This window comes from Antennarius striatus, chromosome 14, assembly GCF_040054535.1.
Source record: "Antennarius striatus isolate MH-2024 chromosome 14, ASM4005453v1, whole genome shotgun sequence".
Classification (NCBI taxonomy): domain Eukaryota; kingdom Metazoa; phylum Chordata; class Actinopteri; order Lophiiformes; family Antennariidae; genus Antennarius; species Antennarius striatus.
Window position 1 is genome coordinate 15,524,827 of NC_090789.1, and position 21,514 is coordinate 15,546,340.

Sequence of the window (21,514 nt, forward strand, 5' to 3'; positions counted from 1 at the left end):
TCAAAATCCAAAAATCTGTCTGTCTGTCTGTCTGTCTGTCTGTCTGTCTGTCTGTCTATCTAAATACGTTGTTTTTCATTTTGTCCATATAAATAGAATATTTGGGAAATTGTTGCTCGTCTGGTCAGAAGAAACTTTGTCACCAGGGAGTTGACACAATGTGTTTGATATAGAATATGACCACAAAGGTTGATATGACCACAACATAAAAAATAACTGAATTTACACAAAATATTCAAAGGACAATGACAATAGAGTTTATTCTTGATCTTTCCTTGGTTAAGTGTGGGCCGGTGGCGCAATGGATAACGCGTCTGACTACGGATCAGAAGATTCTAGGTTCAACTCCTGGCTGGCTCGTAAATTTTAAATTTCCCCACTGTGGGAGGATGAAGCATTATCTTAATATTCATAGAAATGGCTGACAAACAAAAGATGGAGACAAAGATGAAAATATTGGATTGTTGCAGCCCTTCTTTAAATGACAGACGTAAATGACATGCCAACAGACATTCACACGTCATCATCCCAAGTTCATCTTTTAGTGTCTGATTTCACTCACAAGCTTTAAATCACTGTGGGATTAGTTGACTGATTAAAGCTGCGAGTGCTCACATTCCTGCAACACATACCACATGCAGTTAACACACACACACACACACACACACACACACACACACACACACACACACACACACACACACACACACTCTCCAATCAGAGAGAAACCGGTGGGGGTCAATAGGCTCTGTCTGTCACCTTGCCAACTGGAGGTCTTATCATGTTTCCAAGAAGGCGGAGCAGCATCTCACAGCAGAAGTGTGAGTGTCAGCACATTATCAGCCATCAGCTTCCTCAAATCACAGCCGTTTCTGTGTGATGACCCACAACCCCCTACAGACCAGCATAAGTACCCCATCAACACCAGCAGCAGATGAATTGCTTTGATGTTTTTAATATTGTTAGTTGTATTACAGACTGTTTTTACCACATGATTTTGTTTAAGACTGACTTACATTCTTAAGGTAATAATGGCTATTGCTTCCATAATATGGCCAGATAACAGGGAGCGACATTTCATTACCTCCTCCTGTTGCCAGCTCTTGTTGGAGGAGGTTCTGTGATTATATTTCAATGAAATGTTTTGTAAAAGTGGACCCTGGGGAGGGAAGCAAGTGAATGGATTTTAAGGCTTACATGAATGATGGTATGGATCCAGGATTTGTATTTATGTATTTTTTGATGAATTTTGCTATGGCAAAGCCTTGCCATACTCTCGGTCTGATTGACTTGTTAAGATCGTGATGTATTGTTTGCAGTTCTTTCTGGAGGGGGTTACATGTGAAAAGAGTCATTAACACAGGGGAGAATATTAAGACTTCATCATAGTATTTTTTGCCCTCCAAATGACCTCTACTTCATCATATGTCTTTTTAAGATAAAGATCATACAACAGAATCATAAAAAGTTCCATTTTCTGTGCCTTTTGTTCACCCTGAACAAGACCAACACCAGTCTAGCAGGTAATTTTAGAGTATGTAAAGACAGAATGTTGTGTATCACAGCTGTGTTGAGGTCTAGTGTGACATCATACTTTAAAGAGTGGACTAATGTGACAGAAAAATGTTAACCTTCTGCGAAGATAGGGAACTCCCAAACACGCTCCGGTTTGAAAACATTTTTAACTGATTTTATTTGTCTTCTCAGTCTTCGTCTTGAGTTCGCTGCTTGCTGCTATAGATAGTTGCTAGCTGTAGCTGCTTCATAAGTCATTTGGTGAGAGTTGCACACATAATACACTGTTGAATGTTTATACAACCCTGTCTTGGCGTTATATAACAGATAATTAAACCTTTTTTCTGTTACTCTTCTGTGAATATTTAAACAGTCTTACTCTTTTAGTTTGACCCTTTATTACCTGGCATATACTTTATCTTTTGTCTTTGCTGCTTACGTGTTACAGATGACCCAATATGTGGCTGTAATATTTCTATTTCTATATTTCCATATATAGAAGTAGAGATGTACTATTTCCCTATATTTGACAGTAGTAATAAACAAGGATGAAACTGGGAATATTCTTGAAGTGGTTGGAGTTACTGCTTGTCTTCAAAATCTAAGATTTTTCACCCATTAATATTTAACATTAATGCTACAATAGTGTGTTATCTTAACATTATTAGAGTACATTCGAGAAGAACATTGTCTTTCTTATTGTAATATTTGTTCTTTATTCTGTAAATCTCTCATTTTTCACCACAATATGGTCCTAAACCAGCTAAAACACACTGAATAGTAACTGGATTCCTGTTGCTTCATGTTGTTTTATATTTGCATGTCAGCCATACTTTCCTAACCAGCTGCAGTGAGCAACAGTAGAGGCAATGGAAATGACTGAAGGCTCCCCACCGAGACAGATCCAGGGTTGGTCCAGAGAGGCTGTCAGTGCTTGTTTGAGGTACTTACATCCTTCCCTTTCAGCTCCATCCTACCATTGCACTTCACCATACTCATAATACACGTGAATGCTGTACAAGGGGAATAAGTTGACTACATCAGCAATACGACTGATCAGCTCAAATGCGTAGTGCATATCTGAAGTGTAATAAAATACCAAAATGAACATATGAATATAAATATATCCATGAGATGATGAGGTGTGAATGCTCAATTGGGATACTAGCATTTCAAGCACTAGTACACAAAGGATTACACCAATGGTGGAGTGGATGATTGCGATCAAGGTCTGATCCAATACTTAGTAGGTAACGTATGCAGGACCTCTGTGTCCATGTCTGCAAAAAGTAAAATAAGTGTTTTCACCTTTCTGGTTTCCAACTACTAAAACCATGCTGTATGCAGGGATCTCTATGTCGTCTGAATTTTAAAACTGCTCCTGACACTGAAGCATTATCCTGCAGTAGCTGGTGACAGAATGATGAACAGTTTGCGCTGCGGAAGAATACAAGACCAATCCAGAGGCAAATTACTCACAGGGGAAGGTGTGCCCAGGCAATGCACTATGAATGAACAAGTAAGAAGGATAAAAAACAGACTGCAAATTGAAATCTAGGTTTTAAACCATGACCTTAGTGTCCAGTTAGAAGTAATTCATGATCTCGGTTAGCATGTACGTGTGCAATGCAATCCATGTCTGACACAGACTTTTCATGATCTGGTATTTTAGTGACTGTGGGTCACTAATAGCATGATCACGTTGTAGGCCAGATAAAGCAAAGCCTTTAGCCACGCACAAGGAGCCATTCAGGTCATTGAAATACAACTGTGACAATCAGAGGTAAATGAAACCTTGTTGGTGAGGTTGGCCAAGCTGGAGCCATGGAGCAGTTGCTAAAGGCGACAAGAGCTATAGTGGTATGACTGTTTCCTCTGATCTGTGGTTGATTCAGCTAATGATGCAGAAGGGAATCAATCTGCTGTAATGTTTGAGCAGTGTGACTGAGAACATTAAGCAGTGCACATAATGTGTGTGTGAGAGCAGCTTTTAGACTTGGAAATGCGATGGCGTGAAAAGACCGATGTTAGTTTGGAATCATTATGTGGGTTCGTCCAGAGTTCATTACACTGTAGCTAGAAATCACAGACCAGTCAAATCGAACTGCTTTTCTCCTGAATAAATGCGTAGTTACTGATTGAAAGTTGTTTTGCTGTTTTTTTCAAAGGACAAAAAACACCATATGGTAAGCTGTCCAATTAGCCTAGCTTAGCAAAAAAATTGTAGGCAGAGGAAAGCGCTTGTCTGAGAGACCTAAATGATACTAGCTCTATCCTCCTGTCTTTAGGATGAGCTGGACAAGCATTTTCCAGCTGCAGCTACTCTATATCTAACTGTTTATAATATAATCTACAACCGTTTGGTTATTCCTTTCCTGATGACATTATATGCAACAAGCACAACATGTGATGTTATAATGCTGCTTACAGCTGAGGGCTTCATTCTGGATCCATGGAAGAACTACAAAAACCAGACGTTTGAAGTTGATGCAAAATGTTACACTGCATTTTAGGCAGGCAAAATAAGAGTGTACTGACACATGCAACAGCATCATACACCACCATTTCTCCCCACCTTGATTTCAAAGAGTTCAAAAACATGCTCTTCACTCAAAAAACACCTTTTATTTCTACCTTCGCTGAGCAGCCTGTCTGTTTTTTTGTTTTGTTTGTTTGTTTGTTTGTTTGTTTGTTTGACTTAAAACAAGTTTGGCATGAAGCGGAGAATAATACACTGTTTTTGAACATTTTTGTAAAGTACAGGTAAAGGATTACCATGAATCTGGGTGACATCTCCACATGCCTATCTGGTCCCTGGTTAAATGGAATATACCTGTAACTTGAACTGAATATCTCTTCCAAAGCTCCAGATGGAGTCACAGCCATGAAAACCTCTATTTAATGGCTGCCATCATTTCAGTCTCTGATTCAGTCCATTTCAGGTTTAGGATATTATTTTAGATTTTAGTTTTTTCATATGACTCACTGTGGCGACCCCTGAAGGGAAAAGCCTAAAGGAAAAGCAGAGGAAGAGTTTTTTCATGTGACTCATGGCTGCACCTCAAATAACATGACCAGAAGAAAAAAAAAACTGAGATACTTTCAAAGAGAATACCAAAAGGAATTAGGTATTAGTTGCGTAACTCCAAACTACATGCTTTTCTTTTCTGTCCCAGGCACATTATGACCTAACCTCCCTGTAACGGTATCTCGGCATGCGGATGATTGTAAATTTGTGTGCCCAGGAGTTGAAATCTCTTTAAAGGTTTACTTCAACCACAAGAAGTTGGTTATTTCTGATGAAACTTTCTGTTGCAAGTCTCCACACCATGGGCTTTGGTTCTGTCAGCCCCTGGATTTGAGATTCCTGCTTCTACTCCATCACACTGAACGGGAAGGAAATTTGTTTTATGATACTGAAGCACTGACAGACATTATTACCATCCATAGCAGCGCTAATGCAAAAAGGTATTGTGATGTTAAAGGAAAAGTTCAACCAAAATGAAATGCCAGTTTATTATGTACTGACTTTGAAGCCTTTTAAAAGTAATTTGATGGTTTTTAGACCAAAGTTGGTCTTAAATTTATTTATACATACAAATATGCAACTATAACTCTCTAATACTCTAAGTCTAATCCATAATAAATTACATATAACCATGAATATTAAATATTTGTGAAAACATTTCAAATATTAAATTTAATAAAGGTCATTATAATGAACTAACTGAAGGGTTAGAATAAATTAAATATGTAAAAAATGTCATTTTAAAATTAAATTTCAATTCATTTTAATAAATAGCCAAATTTATTACTGTAATATCCATTGATGAGGTTTACACTTCAGAGGCATAACAAGAGAAGAGACTTTCAACAATGTTTTTGGGAAGCACATAAATAACATAATTTTTTTTAAAAATGGGTAAGATTTTGTTAATCTGATTAAAACCTGAAGAAACATGAAGACATGAAGAAAAAATCTTTAATGATGACAGGAGCAAGTCCTTTTAAGGCTTTATAAACAGGTTAAACAACTTTAAATCTAATTTAAGGAGAACCAGGTAACCACAGCAACTTGGAAACATCCTGTTTGTTACAGGACTGTCAGTAAACGATGCTGCTCTAATGCCACCACATCCACCTCCAGCATGTTGGCAGATATTTTGAAGATGAATATCTGAAACCAAAATCATTTGCATGAAATCAAGAACAATACAGAGAAACGTAATTTATTGTGAGGGGGATGACCCTATCAGAAGTAGTTTGAAATTTAGGGCAGCAACACATCATGAGTGTGTTGGACTTCTACTTTCTCACTCTTCTGTTTTGTGTGTTTTGTGCATTCCTCTCCACCGCTGCTGGGCCACAAGCCTTCACAAGGTCACAGGACACAATGACGGAGACACTGAGGAAGAGTGGGGGGGACTCCTGTCTACAGCAGGCTGTGGAGAAGGGCAAACAAGAAGCCTGGTAGAGGACGGAGCTCCCATAAATCTGCCTGGGCTAGTTTGCGAGAGTTTTGAGGAACAGAGATTCACAGGCAGCAGTGAGGGGCCACCTCCACCCGGCCTCGACAGAGGAGCTGTTGTCAGGCTTCACCACCAAACAACGCCTCCTGCTTCTGTCCATCCACCTAAATGGCATTAAGATCCTTGCTTCAGGCAGCATAGCCCTGTGATCTCCACTTATGGGAGATGTATGGCTGCTCTGCCCTCTGTTAAACCCGGGGTCACGTCTGCTGGATGCTTATGTAACCCAAACATCATACACACCTGGCAGAGATCAAAGGTGGACAGGCTCATTTCTCTCTGGCTATTTCTGAGCTGAAATATCACATAATAAGACAGGAAGGCCTCTCCTCTAATAAAACCATTTCTGCTCATGTAATACAGCAGGTCTGAGACCACATACTGGGGCCATGGCGGCTCAGAACCACAAGCCATTATAGATCTCTGTTTTGCCTGAGCTGATATTGCGTGTCAGGATTGAATTGAACCCGGCCCACAATGGCAAGCCACTTGAAAGAGGAGAGTGATGGACTCATTCAACCCAGCCAAATGCTGTGGAGAGGGAATAAACAGCCTTTCTGGCTTATGTGAGCTGTTTTTCCCCCCAAAGTGCTGATATAAACAGATGGGAAAATTAGTTGTGTTTGTCAAAGGAAACAGGTGCTCACAGTCAGACATATAATCACATGACATACACAGAGAAGAATACCCCCCCCCCCCCCCCCCGTACCCACTTGTGGTACAGAGAATGGGCTCCAGCTGGGCATGGTGCATATTTCACAAACAAGAATTTTGAGTGCCCTTAAAAAGTGCATTCATGTGAGGATATGACTGTTTGGGAGGGACAATGAGCGCCGATAGGCTCCCTGGGATTGTTATAAATGAGCTGATACAGATTAGAGCATCCGGAAATACATGAGAAGCTAATTACAGGAGATGTCAGCCTGTTTAGAGTAAACAGTCTCAATAGCAAACAGGCCGACCTGGAGGGCTCAAAGCGAAATGTTAGAAATGATAGCTGTAACTTCCACTTCGGATTCTGTTTTCTAGACATGACACTTTTGGTAGACTGTGTTGAGATGTAGAGGTGAATGCCCAACAGTATGGGAAGAGAAGGACAAGGATCGAAAAAGAACCATTAGACACATTTTAGGAAAGATAGTGTGTTTTTGTTGCAGGTTTTTTTCAAGGCTTTATTACAAAGTGATTTGTGTTCATTTGAGCTTTATTGAAATTTTTATTTATTTATTTTTTTTGTTCGTCCTCAAATTAATTTGGTCCACCAGCCCCAGGTAACACATAATGGAACCGACAAATCTAAAAGAACCATCATCATTTTCAGACATAAGCAACTCCTTCCAGGAGTTTTATGGACTGCCTTTGAAGCACAGGCTGCTTTGTCCTGATTAATTTCATGTTTCTGTGGTGGTTTCTGTGACAGTGGTGAATTAAATGTGAGACCCTATTGGATAGATTAACGTTCATTTTATTGAACTTGTGTTTCCTCATCTTGATATAACCAGATAAATCTCAAACACTAGGTTTCAAACATTTAAATGAAAGCAGTTTAGTACAGCTGTAGAACAACAGTCACAGAGACAGAACCATTAATCTAAGTATTTCTTTTTTCACTGAAGACCAGGATGATTAGGTTCGGAGGATTTAGGTAAAGAAAACAGACATTGGTATTTGGTTCTGTAATTTGTGAAGCAGAGTGCTTTCACAATCAATGTTTCACTATTTCTGAGAAAAGTAGTCATCACCTAAAGAACTTCCTGATTCATGAAGTCATATAATGGAGAAAGATAAAGTAGCAGAAGTATAGTGAGTTCAGTGATTTTGGATCACTACTGCTTTACATTGTGCACACTTTTATATTTAAATTGTTATTTTTCAGGCAGGTTGTCACTTGTACTCAACAATAAAACTTGTGTATGTAAATGAAGGACCAACATCATGAAGAGAAAAGAAAACAGCATAGTAAATTAAAAGCAGATTAAAGCCTGTAGGCATTGCTATGCTTTGCACTTTAATAGCTTTAGCAGGAGCTTTAGCAGGCTGTTTGTTTTAATAGGGTTTTTTTTGTTCATTTTTTTCAATCCTAGCTCATCACATTGATGCTCTACATGCAGAATACAGAGAAGCTGCACAGCGTAACATTTTACGAAGCAAGATATGCTCAAGAGGTCACATTGTGCATTTGTACGTAACCACCTACATGTCAGAAAGGCTTTGTGGCAGGAAGGCCTTGCACCACAGATGAAGGATGTGATGAAGAATTTGCCTTATTGTTTGAAATATGAACTTCCTTTTCTCAAACTATACCCATATCTCATTTTATATTTTTGGATTGTGAAACATAAAATTTCAAGCTGCTGAATCCATATCCCTCTGTATCTTCTTACAAACTACATGGTTGTCAAAAAAGTAAAATATGAAACAATTATTTATCTCCATCTTTATAGGATGGGGTGTAGCTCAGTGGTAGAGTGCTTGCTTAGCATGTTTGCTGCCTGACATTCAATCCCCAGCGTCTGCAGCCCTATGGGGGCACAACCCAGTGTCAACCGTAGGTCACAAGCTTGGATAAATTCAGAGGGTTGTGGCAGGAAGGGCATCCAGCATAAGAGATTTTACCAAACAAATATGAGTGTTCTTCCAAAAGCAAAATGGAAAAAGGTAATAGGTGTTACATCCAACACCTTTTTTAAGCGTTATCCATGAAATGAGTGTGTGAAATGTTTAAATACTGTTTAAATGTGGGACTTTCAATCCTTGAATGAATGAGAAAAGTGACCATTCTAGAATATTTATTTATGTTAAATTCTTCTGGACATTTATTCTCCATTAGTCATACATTTAATTTTGGTCAGAATGAAGGTTCCTTATTGAAAAGTTTGATTACCGCCCAGAACAACAGCTTTAATATGCATTAGTGTGACCCTTTCCAACGGTCACGTTAAATACCTTTCTTTTTAATTAGAAAAAATAAAATAAAATAATAATAATTATTATATATTATTATAGTTATTATTTATTATTATTATTATTATTATTATTATTATTATTATTATTATTATTATTATTATTATTATTATATTATTATTATTATTATTATTATTATTATTATTATTATTATTATTATTATTGTTATTATTATTATTATTATTAATAATAATAAAAAGAATATTCCAGTGGAGGGGTGGCTGTACATGAGCTAAACTAACGTTCCGTTTATCGTAATCATGACGTCACTTTCGGCGCAGCAGGGCACTCGGAGAGGGGAGGGAGGGGGCAGGTTCAGAATGCTCCTTTCGTCCAATCAGCTTTCTTCATGTAAATGAGCTGCTCCGCCGTCGAAGTAGTGGAGAGCGGTCTGAGGCGGCAGCAGAGCAGCGGTCGGTGTCTGGGAGGCTGTTCTTTCGTGTTTCTCCCGTCTGTGACGCTGTGGATGGCCGCTTAACCCCACAGACACACGCAGCCACTCAGACGAGCGCAGTTTGATGCGATAGAGCGGATATAAATCTCTCTTTACCGGAGTCACGGAGACGAGCTTCAAGATGAAATACAAAGTAAGTGAAGCGGCACAGATTTGATGGCTTGTTTCTGTCTGTAAGGCTCACAAACACATGCCGGAAGAATTTCTACCTGAGTGCTGTGATCGGGAAACTTTTCCACTTTCGGTTGCATGGTGGTCATTTATTTCTTCTTACATTAGTTTTATTCCATAATAATAGAGTGTTTACAAAATAAATAGAGGAAGACAATGCTGTCTTTCGGTACTTTGCTGATTTGGTATGATTTGTGTGTTTGAACGGCTCGTTTGAGGGTCCAGCTGTCCGGGTGAGTGATGCATACCTTGAGGCTACAAAGATCACAGGATCACAGCGTCACAGGGGCGTAAATAGCGCAGACGGGCACATCCGCTCACCCTTTGAAAACCAGAGAGGGATGAGGAGGAGGAAGATGTGTTGGAGTCCAGAGTCCCCCCCCCCCCCCCAGTGTCCCTGATGCTGCTGGTCACATACATCACACTGACCCCCCCTCAGCAGGTGTATGAAGCACATATGAGCAGTCAGACATGTTTTATATGTTACAGATCCTCCTCAGTGCCTTCTTGTTGCTGTAGGATTTTTTTTGTACTGATCACTTTGGAAACTTAAAATGGACTAAAGCTTGTAAATATTGTGATTGCAGTTTTCTATCAGTTACTGGGGCAGATCACAATTATTGTCATAATTAATGCCAATGTTGTTGTTTTCTGAGCTCATTGTGATCTCTTAAAATAGGAATCAAAAGATAACATCTATCATTAGGAGGTTTCCTGAGTCCATGGCAGCATCTTTAAATCTCAAGTGTTCAACTTATTTAAGAAAAAAACTGGAAGGAAGAAAATAACGCATGACATCACTTAAAAAGTTGCCAGATAACAGTTGACCATGTATGAAATTTTCTGTATGGTTAGATCGTTAAGATCAAGAATGAATCCCGTCCTCATTAAATCTCCTTGGTGCTCTGGTCTGTGCTTCAACATGTGGACAATCAGTCTACAGTTGTGATTTACAAGTTGATGTCTGTGACATGAAGTGACCTTTGTGCAAACCTGACCTCTTTTAATGCATATTAGGTGCATAAATTAACATGATGTGTGATGTCCAAAAAGAGGTTTGGGTTCTTGAGCTACCACAGCTTCATCTTCCTTTATTTCATTCATCATAAACTACACACTCTTTAGTTTGGAGTATGCCTCACCATATTAGGAAGGCAAAAACTACACTCCGTGATGCAAAACTGTGCAAAATATTTGGATGATTCAGGGCTTCTGAAGGCGGTGACTTCACCTCTTCACTGGCTGCTCCCACAAGTGTGAAGTTGCCCTTTGCCAGAGTTTTGCCTTTTGACAACTGGGCTTGGTGTAGCTCTTAAGTTGGGTGTGGTTGTGATTGGAGGGTGTCCACAGCATGTATCTGCGTCATGGCTGGGGCTGACTTCATTGTTCTGTTGAGCACACAGTCCAAGGTGGTGAGGATATTTTTGAATGCAAGGCCAGAGAGTGAGGCGAGGACCTCAGAGGAGGGAAACACTTTGAGCCTCCATTGATCCACGTTTTCAAGATCAACAGGTGGATTGATCCATGGAAAAACATGATCGACACTGAGCTGTTATTGTGTGTGTGTGTGTGTGTGTGTGTGTGTGTGTGTGTGTGTGTGTGTGTGTGTGTGTGTGTGTGTGTGTGTGTGTGTGTGTGTGTGTGTGTGTGTGTGTGTGTGTGTGTGTGTGTGTGTGTGCTTTATGTTTCTCTGACGTAAAATCTGCGTCTGGAATAATTTGTGTGCCTAAGGCAAGATAGAGAGAGCATAGAATTCATGCAGTACTTTTTGCTTATAGTAAACATATCTGTATTATGCAACATGTTCAGAGGAAAGCATGATTGTAGTGCTGGGAGATGGGGCTAGGGGGGTAGGGAGGGAGGTGGGGAACCCAACCGCAGACGATGCCTCATGTTTAGATGACATGTTTTGCGTCAGAGTCACAGATCCTTGTTTAGATCTGTGAAAGTGTCAAAGTTTACCGTCGGGGCTCAGCATCTGCTTCTGATCTCAGCCGCCGTGAATTATTTACAGCTATATGAAATACTTATCCCCCACAGAGTGCTAATGTTTCAACAGTGGCATCACAAGGCTGCTGTGGCAGCTGGCACCTAATCGCATGACCATAGGTGAGGTCTTGGCTCAACACCACCTCCATCCTCCATCTAACATTAAAGAGGTTCCAGTGTGTGTTCAGGTGTGAAGGGAAGGTTTGCCTTCCATAGGTCACACAATACCCTCCGCCCGCCCGAGCGGTAAGCACACAGATGGATCGGCTACAGTGTCGCTGAGGCCCGGAGGTTTCTGAGGAGGAAGGGCATGACTGAAAAAGAAAGGGATGTGGTGGCTCAGCGGTAGAGCAGACATCACCCAGGCATGGCGGTTCGATTCCCGCTCCCGCGAGACGTCCTCGGAGTGTGAGCTGACGGTGGGAGGTGTCAGCTCTCCTCCCGTCCACTGCCTAGGCACCCTTGAGCAAGTCACTCCTCTAAGCTGCTTATTTGGGACACACCTCGAAGTTGCGACCCGTCACTCTGCCTCCCCTGTACTGCTGTACTAATTGCATGCCTACAGGCCCCTAGTGTGTTGTGTCTGTTTCAGGGGCTTGTACATGACATTGTGCTGTGATTAACACACACACATGTATATATGTGCATTTAATATCAGTCTCATGACCGTGGAATAATATAAAGCTGAGGCCAAGATACTTGGCCGTGCATGAGCACACAAATTGTCTGGCTCCATCCAAAACTAGTAAAATCCACCTTCCAGCTCAACTGGTAGGTCTCTAGCCCTCTCACCCCTCCTGTCTATTTCCACAGAACAATATAATACTGTTACTTTCTCCGCTGCCATCACAAAAGTCTACCCCCTCAATATGCCTTCATTGGGTTCACAATGTGGAATAAAGATGCAAAAGCCCTAGCTTTAGCTTAATATAAGACAGCATAAAGAACAGAACAAAACACACAATCTAGATCTTTCTGGTTCTAAATTTATTTTTACCCTACTGTTAAAACTAGCATAAATGTTCTCATCGAACTCCCGACCATAAATCTACTAAACTTGTTTTAAAAAGTGTCAAACTATCCCTTTAAAGCATTGACACAACAGCAAAATTGTTAAAAAGTGCTTTTTTGCATTCTTGGCCAGAGACTTCCACAGTCTTTACTTCATTCCTTTGTCGCTGATGTAACTGTTGCAGAAATAGCTTTACAACTACAGTGAAGAGTGATTAGGTGAAGCCATATTCTGTCCAATACGTGTGTCTGTGTGTTTTCCTCTGTGTTACTTTTTATGAGTTCAGGTTCCAGGCGCGGGTCCAAAAGCAAATAAAAAGGGCTGGAAGAGAGCGGGGCAGACATTGTTCTGAGAGGGAGGAGGATCTGTGATGCTGAAAGAGCCTGCAGAAAATGAAAGAAAGAGGAAGTTGTGGGGGGAACGAGAGGGCAAACAGGGTTGGACGTATGGTGGTGGTGGGGGGATGGGAGGTGGTTGAAGAGTGCCCTGTGAGAATGAGAGCGTTTCAGGCGATTGTGCGTGGGAAGGTTATTCTGAAGATGCACATGATTGTTTCAAGGTGCCCCTCTACATCAGTAATGAGCTTGGCAGCGGGACACACCAGCATACCAAGTTTCTATGCATTCATGGGTGATTGTGCAGCAACCCATAGGAGAAACATTTGCATCCTCCCGAAAGACAACTTAAGCATTCTCTGTGCTGCTTGTGACCAACCTGTCCAACACACTCAAGCAGGAAAATTGCTTTTCACACAGGTTTTTTTCTATATCTGCTGCATTATTATTTTCATTCCGTGGCATTTTTTTCAAGACCTTGTCCCTGTGACACAAGTTTGCCCCTGTGCTGGATTTTCATTGAGCTTTTCCCCCTGTGAAAATGAAAAGCTGTTCTTCTACCCCCCATCATGCATACTTGCACCACGATCCTGCCATTAACATTTTCAAATAGTCAGCAGGGAGATGCTTTGCATTGTGCTCTCATCTCAGCCAGAGAGAGACTTCCCAACATCAGAAACAATTCACATAATCATTTCCATGTCTGACCTTTGTTTGAATCATCCTCGCCACCCTCTTCCTTCCCCTCTGTGGAATGCCAACTATTCTGCAGGTTCACCTACTTGGTCCTCATGTCAGATAAGAGGAGGTGCTGCAGCAGAGAACACCAGCAATAAAAATTGTTTTATAAGCTGACACAACCCACAATTTGTGCTTTTAATTTGTTTTGAGGCGTTATAGTAGTTTGCATGTGCATCTCCATAATGCTGGAAATGTTAACTTATTTATTATTAGTTGCTTTTTTTAATAAACAGTTCATCGTCAAAGTCACTTTGCAAGGATAAAAGTGTCAGTTTCTTCTTAAATGTAAGTTTGTTTTGGCATTTATTATAGTGGGGTTTTTTTGTGTTTTTTTTGTTTTACCAGATAGTTGTGTTTAATATTTTTGTTGTTAATCGCTTGAGGCATTTTCATCCGGTAGCAGGGAATAAATCAATATTGCATTACATTCAGAAACAATCACTTCTTTGATGATCAACTGGCAACTAATCTAATATTCAAATAATTATGTGAATGATGTTTTCAAAGCAAGAATTCCACACATTCTGTGGCTCAAGCTTCCCAAATGTCGTTTTTTCCTTGTATCTATCCATTTTGGGTGATCATGTTTCAGACGTTTGAGGACTTGTTGGATTCCAGGAGTTTCTCATGTGCATTTCATGTACATCTCTGATATATTATGTTAAATTGAATAAAAAAAATTTCAAAGAATATATAGCAAGTAATTATTAAGGATATCATAAACCACTTTTGACTATTCACCAAAATAAATTCATGTTAATGATCCAGAATGTGAAAGCAGCCCTGCAGTGAATTTTTTCAAACATGTTGGGGTAATCTCTTCCCCCAGTAACAAAAGATTCTCCTATAATCCCAGATACCCCAATGTTTGAAAGGGTGAATATGGCAGCCCCTGTCGATAGGCTTTTTGTGTCTGTGAGATCTTTGGCTAGCGTGAAATTGAGAAGACACTGGATTGAATCCCCAGCTCATTGGCTATTCCTGGATGGAAAAACATTCAATGTGGCCCTGCAGAGATACCATAACCATATTTCACATCTTGGCTATTCCCCCCTGGAGGGATTAGCTCTTGTCTCTGGGGGTTACCATGATGCACTCATGTACCCTACTTTGGCATCATTGCCAAGCTTGAAATAATCCACCTTACTACTATGCCAAAAACAAACCCCTCTTGTCGTTGGCCCAAAGCCAAACTAACTCTGCCACGTTCTTTGAACTTTGTAGGTGCAGTAAGTCGTCAAATGTCAGTACCAGCAACCAGTTAAAGCCTCTAGAGCTGCATCAAATCAAAGAAGTGTTTGTCTTCTGCCAGTGTTACGCCAATCATGCAGTCCTAGACTGACTTGACAGAATATGAGAGACAAAGTTGCACATGTGTTTGCAGCAGGCCTTGCAGTCCTCAACATGTGATACGCCTTTAAAATAATATCTTCAGAGTGGATTTCACTGTTAATCATAAGTTGTACTTGGTGTCAGGACTGGATCGATGGTGTATAAATGGTCTAGGCTAGGTCAGTTGTTGCCTAGAACTGTTGGGGTCCTGCAGGAGGCAGGAAGTGCTGCAGGCAAGGGAGTGGGATGGAAACAGAGGAGGCCGTCATGTGAAGTTACTCTGTAGTTAATGTGACAGTAAAAAAAAAAAAATAACGGTGATGAATGAACAGAGTGAGGAGGAGATGAGGGGAACAGTCATTTAAGTCAGAATTACCTCCTGTGACATAAAGATGAATGTGGCCTGTCTCTGTGTTGCATCGAGAGTTTTGATAGAAGGTGAGCAACAAACACAACTTTGATTTAATTTGTCATAAATTACTCTGACTATAAAGTCTAATGTGAGTATGAGTTGTAGATAAATAAAGTATACTAATAGAAAATGTGTTAAAGCTAATCCTAATACAACAACTGCTATAGCTTTGATAAAACCTCAGTTTAAGAAATATTTGACAACAAAAACAAGCCAAAATAACTCTAGTTAACATTTAGCTTGTTTATCTGAACATCCAGCCGCCACAGAGCAACATGATAATGAATTTGGTCATGTTTCCAGAGACTGAATGTAAGTTCAATATTTATTTTATGTTTCTGTTTTTGACTTCAACTCCACCTTCTTTACTCCTAATGTTCTGTTGTGTTCACCAGCTAGCTGCTAACTTTTTCCACTGTTTGCTATGGAGCAGGTAGTTTACAGATTTGGATTTATCCTGCAGCAAAATCCCAGCAAGTAGAGTAATCTCTAGAGAGCTGGTTTGACTCCTGTTTGTACTTGCTGGCTACTATGTTAGCAATTAGCTCCAGAGCTAAAGTAGTAAATATCCCTGAAAGTATCCAAATTCACATCTTTAGGTTTCTTGAACAACTTAATTCACATAGATTTTTATTTTATTCTGTTGTATAAAAATATTGGTCATAGCAGCCATATAAGGACTACGACTCAATATTTCTATGCAGATGACTCCACAATTAGTTTGATCATGCATACCTGCCGACTAAACCAATATCTCAAACTGATGTGTGGAGTTTTAGCGGTTTCTTGCAGCTTGCCATGTGGTTTGACATCAACACGCCTCATCATATCCTGTTACAGCTGACACGCCATCTCCATCTCAGGGTGTGGAGAGTGGGTGTCATAATTACGCTACGGATACAATCATCTTTTATGCAGTAGCATACAAAATGAATCAATCCTTTTCTATGGTGGTGTTTTCTGTTTTTTTGTCATGATATTCATGGTCCAGATTTTGTACCCTAACAGGCACGAAGGAAAATAATATCCTTCAGTGTGTCGGGGGGAAAAAAAAAAATGACAAGGCTGGAATCAGCTTGTTATTGTGGAACAGTTATGTAGTTACAACTCTATTCATGCCCTTGTAGCTGTGTCGTATTGACTTACAACTGCTTGCATAAGACATCCATCAGTTATTATGTGGCAGTAGGACATGTGTTGGATCACATTTCCCTGTGAAAGCACCAAAGTCAGACATGGACCAAGTCTTTCTCAGACATCTCAGAGGTGAGGTTTCACTGACCATGCTGTATAATTACGTTAATACATGGCCAATGGCTTGTAAAGAGGCGGTAATCAGAAGGCCAATTTTCTCAAGAACTGTCCAAATGAAGAAATTACCATGCTCTCTGAGCTCTGAACTGCTTCCCATGAGTCCGTCCTACCCAGAACGTCTTCACACAGCCCATTTATTTGAACTGGCTCTCACCCATAGCTGGACATACTCTGAGGAACGGCTGGTAAAAGTCATCAGGCCCTCATTATCGTCATTACTATAATTATTTTCTATATTTAACCATGTGAAATGAGGCCAATTGAGTGTGCCGGATCGCCCGTTTCTGCCAACCACCCCGGGACACATCTTATGCTGGTACAGCTCTAATTTTCACACAGCGAGGTACTGCTTGATGCTCTCACAGAACATTTTTTTGGAGCAAGTTGTGTTTGTTTTGGTTGACGGCAGTTCCAGGTCTGTTGCCTTGGAGATGTGGGTTTCTGCTCTGTGGGGAGGTTGTCTTTTCGGCAGCAGTAGCAAGAGGATTTGAGTATTTGTGAGCTTATTTCACCAAAGCCACCATCATTATTACTAGAATGATGTGTACCCTGAAGAGGCAGAGCCAAAACCACCCAGAGAGAGCTCAGGGTAAACAAAGGTGGGGCCTTTTCAACCAGTTACATAAGTTTTTATTTTTGGCATGGTCGGCAGGCTCTCCACTACAGTGGGAGGATGTTTTTCACTGTTTATGTTCAGGCTAGACGCTGGTGGAAATAAATACCTCTTTGACGTAAATGTGAGTCATAGCTGAGGGGCTCAGAGTAGAGGGTCGTAGACGGTGAGTTGTCAGGCTCCACACTGGGCTCCAGGTGCAAATCTGGTCGGCTCAGCTTTGCACGATCATCACCTTACAATGACATAAACACACGGAGAGGTGAGAGTGACTCTGAAGCCAGATGTTTCAGAGGGCAGGAAGAGACCTGAGAGGCCCCGAAACAAAAGAAATGAAATACATATGAGTAGTTTTATGCCTACTTTAACATTTCATACTTTGTCATTTGGATCAGTAGTCAGGCCAGTTTTAGAGCTCAAACCATTAATCTATTATCCTCTTCTTCTTCTCCTTTCGGCTTTTCCCTTCAGAGGTCGCCACAGCGAATCAGTTGCCTACATCTAACCCTGTCTTCTGCATCTCTTCTCTCACACCAACTACCTTCATGTCCTCTTTCACTACATCCATAAACCTCATCTTTGGTCTTCCTCTAGGCCTCCTGACTGGCAGTTCAAAATTCAGCATCCTTCTACCAATATATTCACTATCTCTGGACATGTGCAAACCATCTCATTCTGGCCTCTCTGACTTCTCCAAAACCTCTAACCTGTGCGTCCCTCTGATGTACTCATTCCTGATCCTATCCATCCTGGTCACTCCCAAAGAGAACCTCATCATCTTCATCTCTGCTACCTCCAGCTCTGTCTCCTGTCTTTTCCTCTGTGACACTGTTTCTAGACCAAACAACATTGCTGGTATCACCACAGTTTTTTTTACACCTTTCCTTTCACCTTTCCACTCTTCATCCTCTACAATGCCCTCCTCACTTCATCCTGACTAATCTTTGCTACATCCTGGTCCACAACAGCCACTTCTTATTGTCTTTTTTCTCTCTCATTTTTCTCGTTATCAACTCTTCAAAGTGCTCTTTCCATCTTCCCATCACAGTACTGGCAACTGTCACTACACTTCCATCCCAATCCTTACTCACCCTAACCTGCTGCACGTCCTTCCCACCTCTGTCTCTCTGTCTTGCCAACCTGTATAGATCAGTCCCTCCCTCCTTACTTTCCAAGCTAGCATACAAGTCATCAGATGCCCCTTGTTTTGGCTTTGTCAACTCTACTTTCACCTTACGCAGCATCTCCCTGTACTCCTGTCTCCTCTCCTCTGTCCTTTCAATGTCCCACTTATTCTTAGCTAACCTCTTTTCTCTGTATACACTCCTGTACCTCCTCATTCCACCTCTTTATCTACTTTCCTTGCAGATGACACACCAAGTACTTTCCTACCTGTCTCCCTGATCACATTAGCTGTAGTTTTCCAGTCATCTGGAATCACCTCCTGACCACCCAGAGCCTGTCTTGACTCCTTCCTAAAAGTCATGCAACCCTCTTCCTTTTTCAGCTTCCACAATTTTGTCCTCTGCTCTGCCTTTGCACTCTTCATCTTCCTCACCACCAGAGTCATCCTACACAACACCATCCTATGCTGTTTGGCTACACTCTCGCCTACCACTACTTTGTAGTCACTGATCTCCTTCAGATTACACCCTATGTTCCTGCTTCTTCTGGAAGAAAGTATTCACTCTAGCCGTTTCCATCCTTTTTGCAAAGTCAACCACCATCTGTCCTTCTGCATTCCTCTCCTGGATACCAAACCTGCCCATCACCTCCTCAAAACCTCTGTTTCATGCACCAACATGTGCTTAGAAGTCTGCACCAATCGCAACTCTCTCACTTCTAGGTATGCTTTGCATTACTTCGTCAAAGTCCAACCAGAATTTCTCCTTCTCCTCCAGCTCACATCCTACCTGTGGAGCATACCTACTAACAACTTGAGCATCACACCCTCGATTTCTAGCTTTAGACTCACCACTCTATCTGACACTCTTTTTACTTCCAGGACATTGCTACAAAAACTCCTCCTTCAAGATAACTCCTACTCCATTTCTCTTCCTATCTACACCATGGTAGAACAACTTGAACCCTGCTCCTAAACTTCTAGCCTTGCTACCTTTCCACCTGGTCTCCTGGACACACAGTATGTCTACCTTCCTCCTCTGCATCATGTCAACTAACTCTCTACCTTTTCCTGTCATAGTTCCCTACTCTCAGTCCTATACTCTTGGTGTTACTCTTCTCTCTCTTCCTACGAACACACTTTCCTCCTCTCCTTCTTCGAACAACAGTAGTCCAATTTCCACCGGCACCCTGTAGATGAACAGCACCTACAGCATGGCGGTCGTTGTTAACCCGGGCCTCGACCGATCAATTATGAAAGTTATAGATTTAATTAGAATGTTAGATTTGGCAAAAGTTTTATATTATTCATTATTCATAATTGAATAATGGACAAATGTTCTGCTGTCACTCACAGCACATGCTAGAGATTGATGGCAAACAAGAGGCGCACGGAAGACAGTAAAACAAAATAATCTCAATATGATGAAAGTATATTTTATGTAGAAATATCAAGGACACTGTGGTAGATCAGAAATGCACTGTCTTAGAAGACTTAAACCGTAAGCTGACCACCTCCGTATCATCTCAACGACATTTGGAGTAAGGACACAAATGTTTGATATTTAGATCAGGAAGCAGCAGAATGCCTCTCGTCTCGCTGACTTTTACCAGATTATTTCCCGGAAGCTGGTGGCCGTCTGTGGGCGATGCAGAAGGGGCCCACCTCCCTGACAAATGGAGAACACATGTGCGTATTTATAGGAGGATCAAGGTCAAGCGGCGGAGCGACCGTGTAGAGACTAACCAGTGTTTATGGCAGACATGCGACGCCCGCTTTAATAGTGAGTTTCACCTGCTCCGATTACAGTGGTGCAACGGGCTGAAGCAAACACAAACAACAACAGCACCTTCCCCATCTGCAGCACTTCAAAGGTTCTGCATGTGGCTGTTAGCCATTACAGCTAACAACCTGTTTGTTCTGTATGAAAGGGACGATGTTTAACATGAGCCACCATTCATTACGTTTGAACTGCAGCTCATCTCTTGACAGGTGGAGGACTTATAGGCTTGATTGTGATTTCCATTAACACCTCCATCATCTGTAAAACTGAATGAGGGTGATATGAAACAGTGTCAAACTGTTGTCTTTAAATGCACTAAATCATCTTCCACAAACACACAGTGAGGTCAGACTTCTCAGAAGTCAGATGCAGAGCAGTTAGTTCATGGACCACAAGACCACATGGACCACAAGAAAATTATAAAATGCATTATTTGATGCTTGTACAAGGTTTTAAAAGAATCCAGTTAAAGACGTTAAACAATCGACCTACTTTTATAGTGGCCATCCAGGCTCATGTATATGCACATGCAGATGGTGCAAATTTAGAATGGCGCATATTTGATGTAAAACCAATGAGGGAGATGTTTCCATGTGATTATGTTCATCAACATGTTTTCATAAACTGCTTCCAACAATAGAATTCATCTGCACTTTTGAGGCAGTGTGCACCAAACTGCAACAATCACAGATATTAAAAACAAAAGATTATTTTCATCTAACTGTTTTCCATATGGAGACATTATCCGAGCAAAATGTAATTCATCGTGTGTGCAGTTGACCTCTGATGTTGTGAGTTGAAGTCTTTTCAGATGACCCGTTGAGTCAAAACAAAACCTGAGATTAGTGTGCGAATCCTTGTGAACATGTGAACATGTCTGAATGATTTTCAGCAGAGCAGTGAGATATTTAACACATACGAATGTCTCAGTTTGGTTTTGAGACAGATGCTGGCTCACATCCATTCTTTCCTCCATTAGCTTGTGTCTCTGCAAAAGCCCTTTTTGCAGGTGCATTTGGTTTACCTGTTTGTGATCGTGAGTACATGCTGTTGGTGGAACGGTGTCTTTAATTTACAGCTGCTTACAGCACTGACAAAAGAACTCGGTGAACTGCAAGCCGCTTCTAGGTCTATTGGGAGATGCAATTTCCCCTCTGAGCATTGAACACAGTGCAGTTAACCACACCAAGAGTTGTACACAAAAACCACTCGTGCAAACACGCTTGT

The 21,514-nt window shown here is 41.0% G+C and overlaps 1 protein-coding gene and 1 non-coding gene across 2 annotated transcripts in view; both read left to right on the top strand.

Annotated features, from left to right (window-relative positions):
• The first annotated feature begins 287 nt into the window (after positions 1-287).
• trnar-acg (transfer RNA arginine (anticodon ACG)) lies at positions 288-360 on the top strand. The gene has a single exon. It is a non-coding gene; the product is annotated as a tRNA-Arg (tRNA).
• A 9,043-nt stretch (positions 361-9,403) lies between these two features.
• Positions 9,404-21,514, top strand: part of nedd9 (neural precursor cell expressed, developmentally down-regulated 9) — a 29,632-nt gene continuing 17,521 nt past the window's right edge. The window contains exon 1 of the mRNA XM_068333210.1: positions 9,404-9,595. Coding sequence (XP_068189311.1) covers positions 9,584-9,595 — 12 coding nt within the window. The 5' untranslated portion in view covers positions 9,404-9,583. The remainder of the gene's footprint in view (positions 9,596-21,514) is intronic.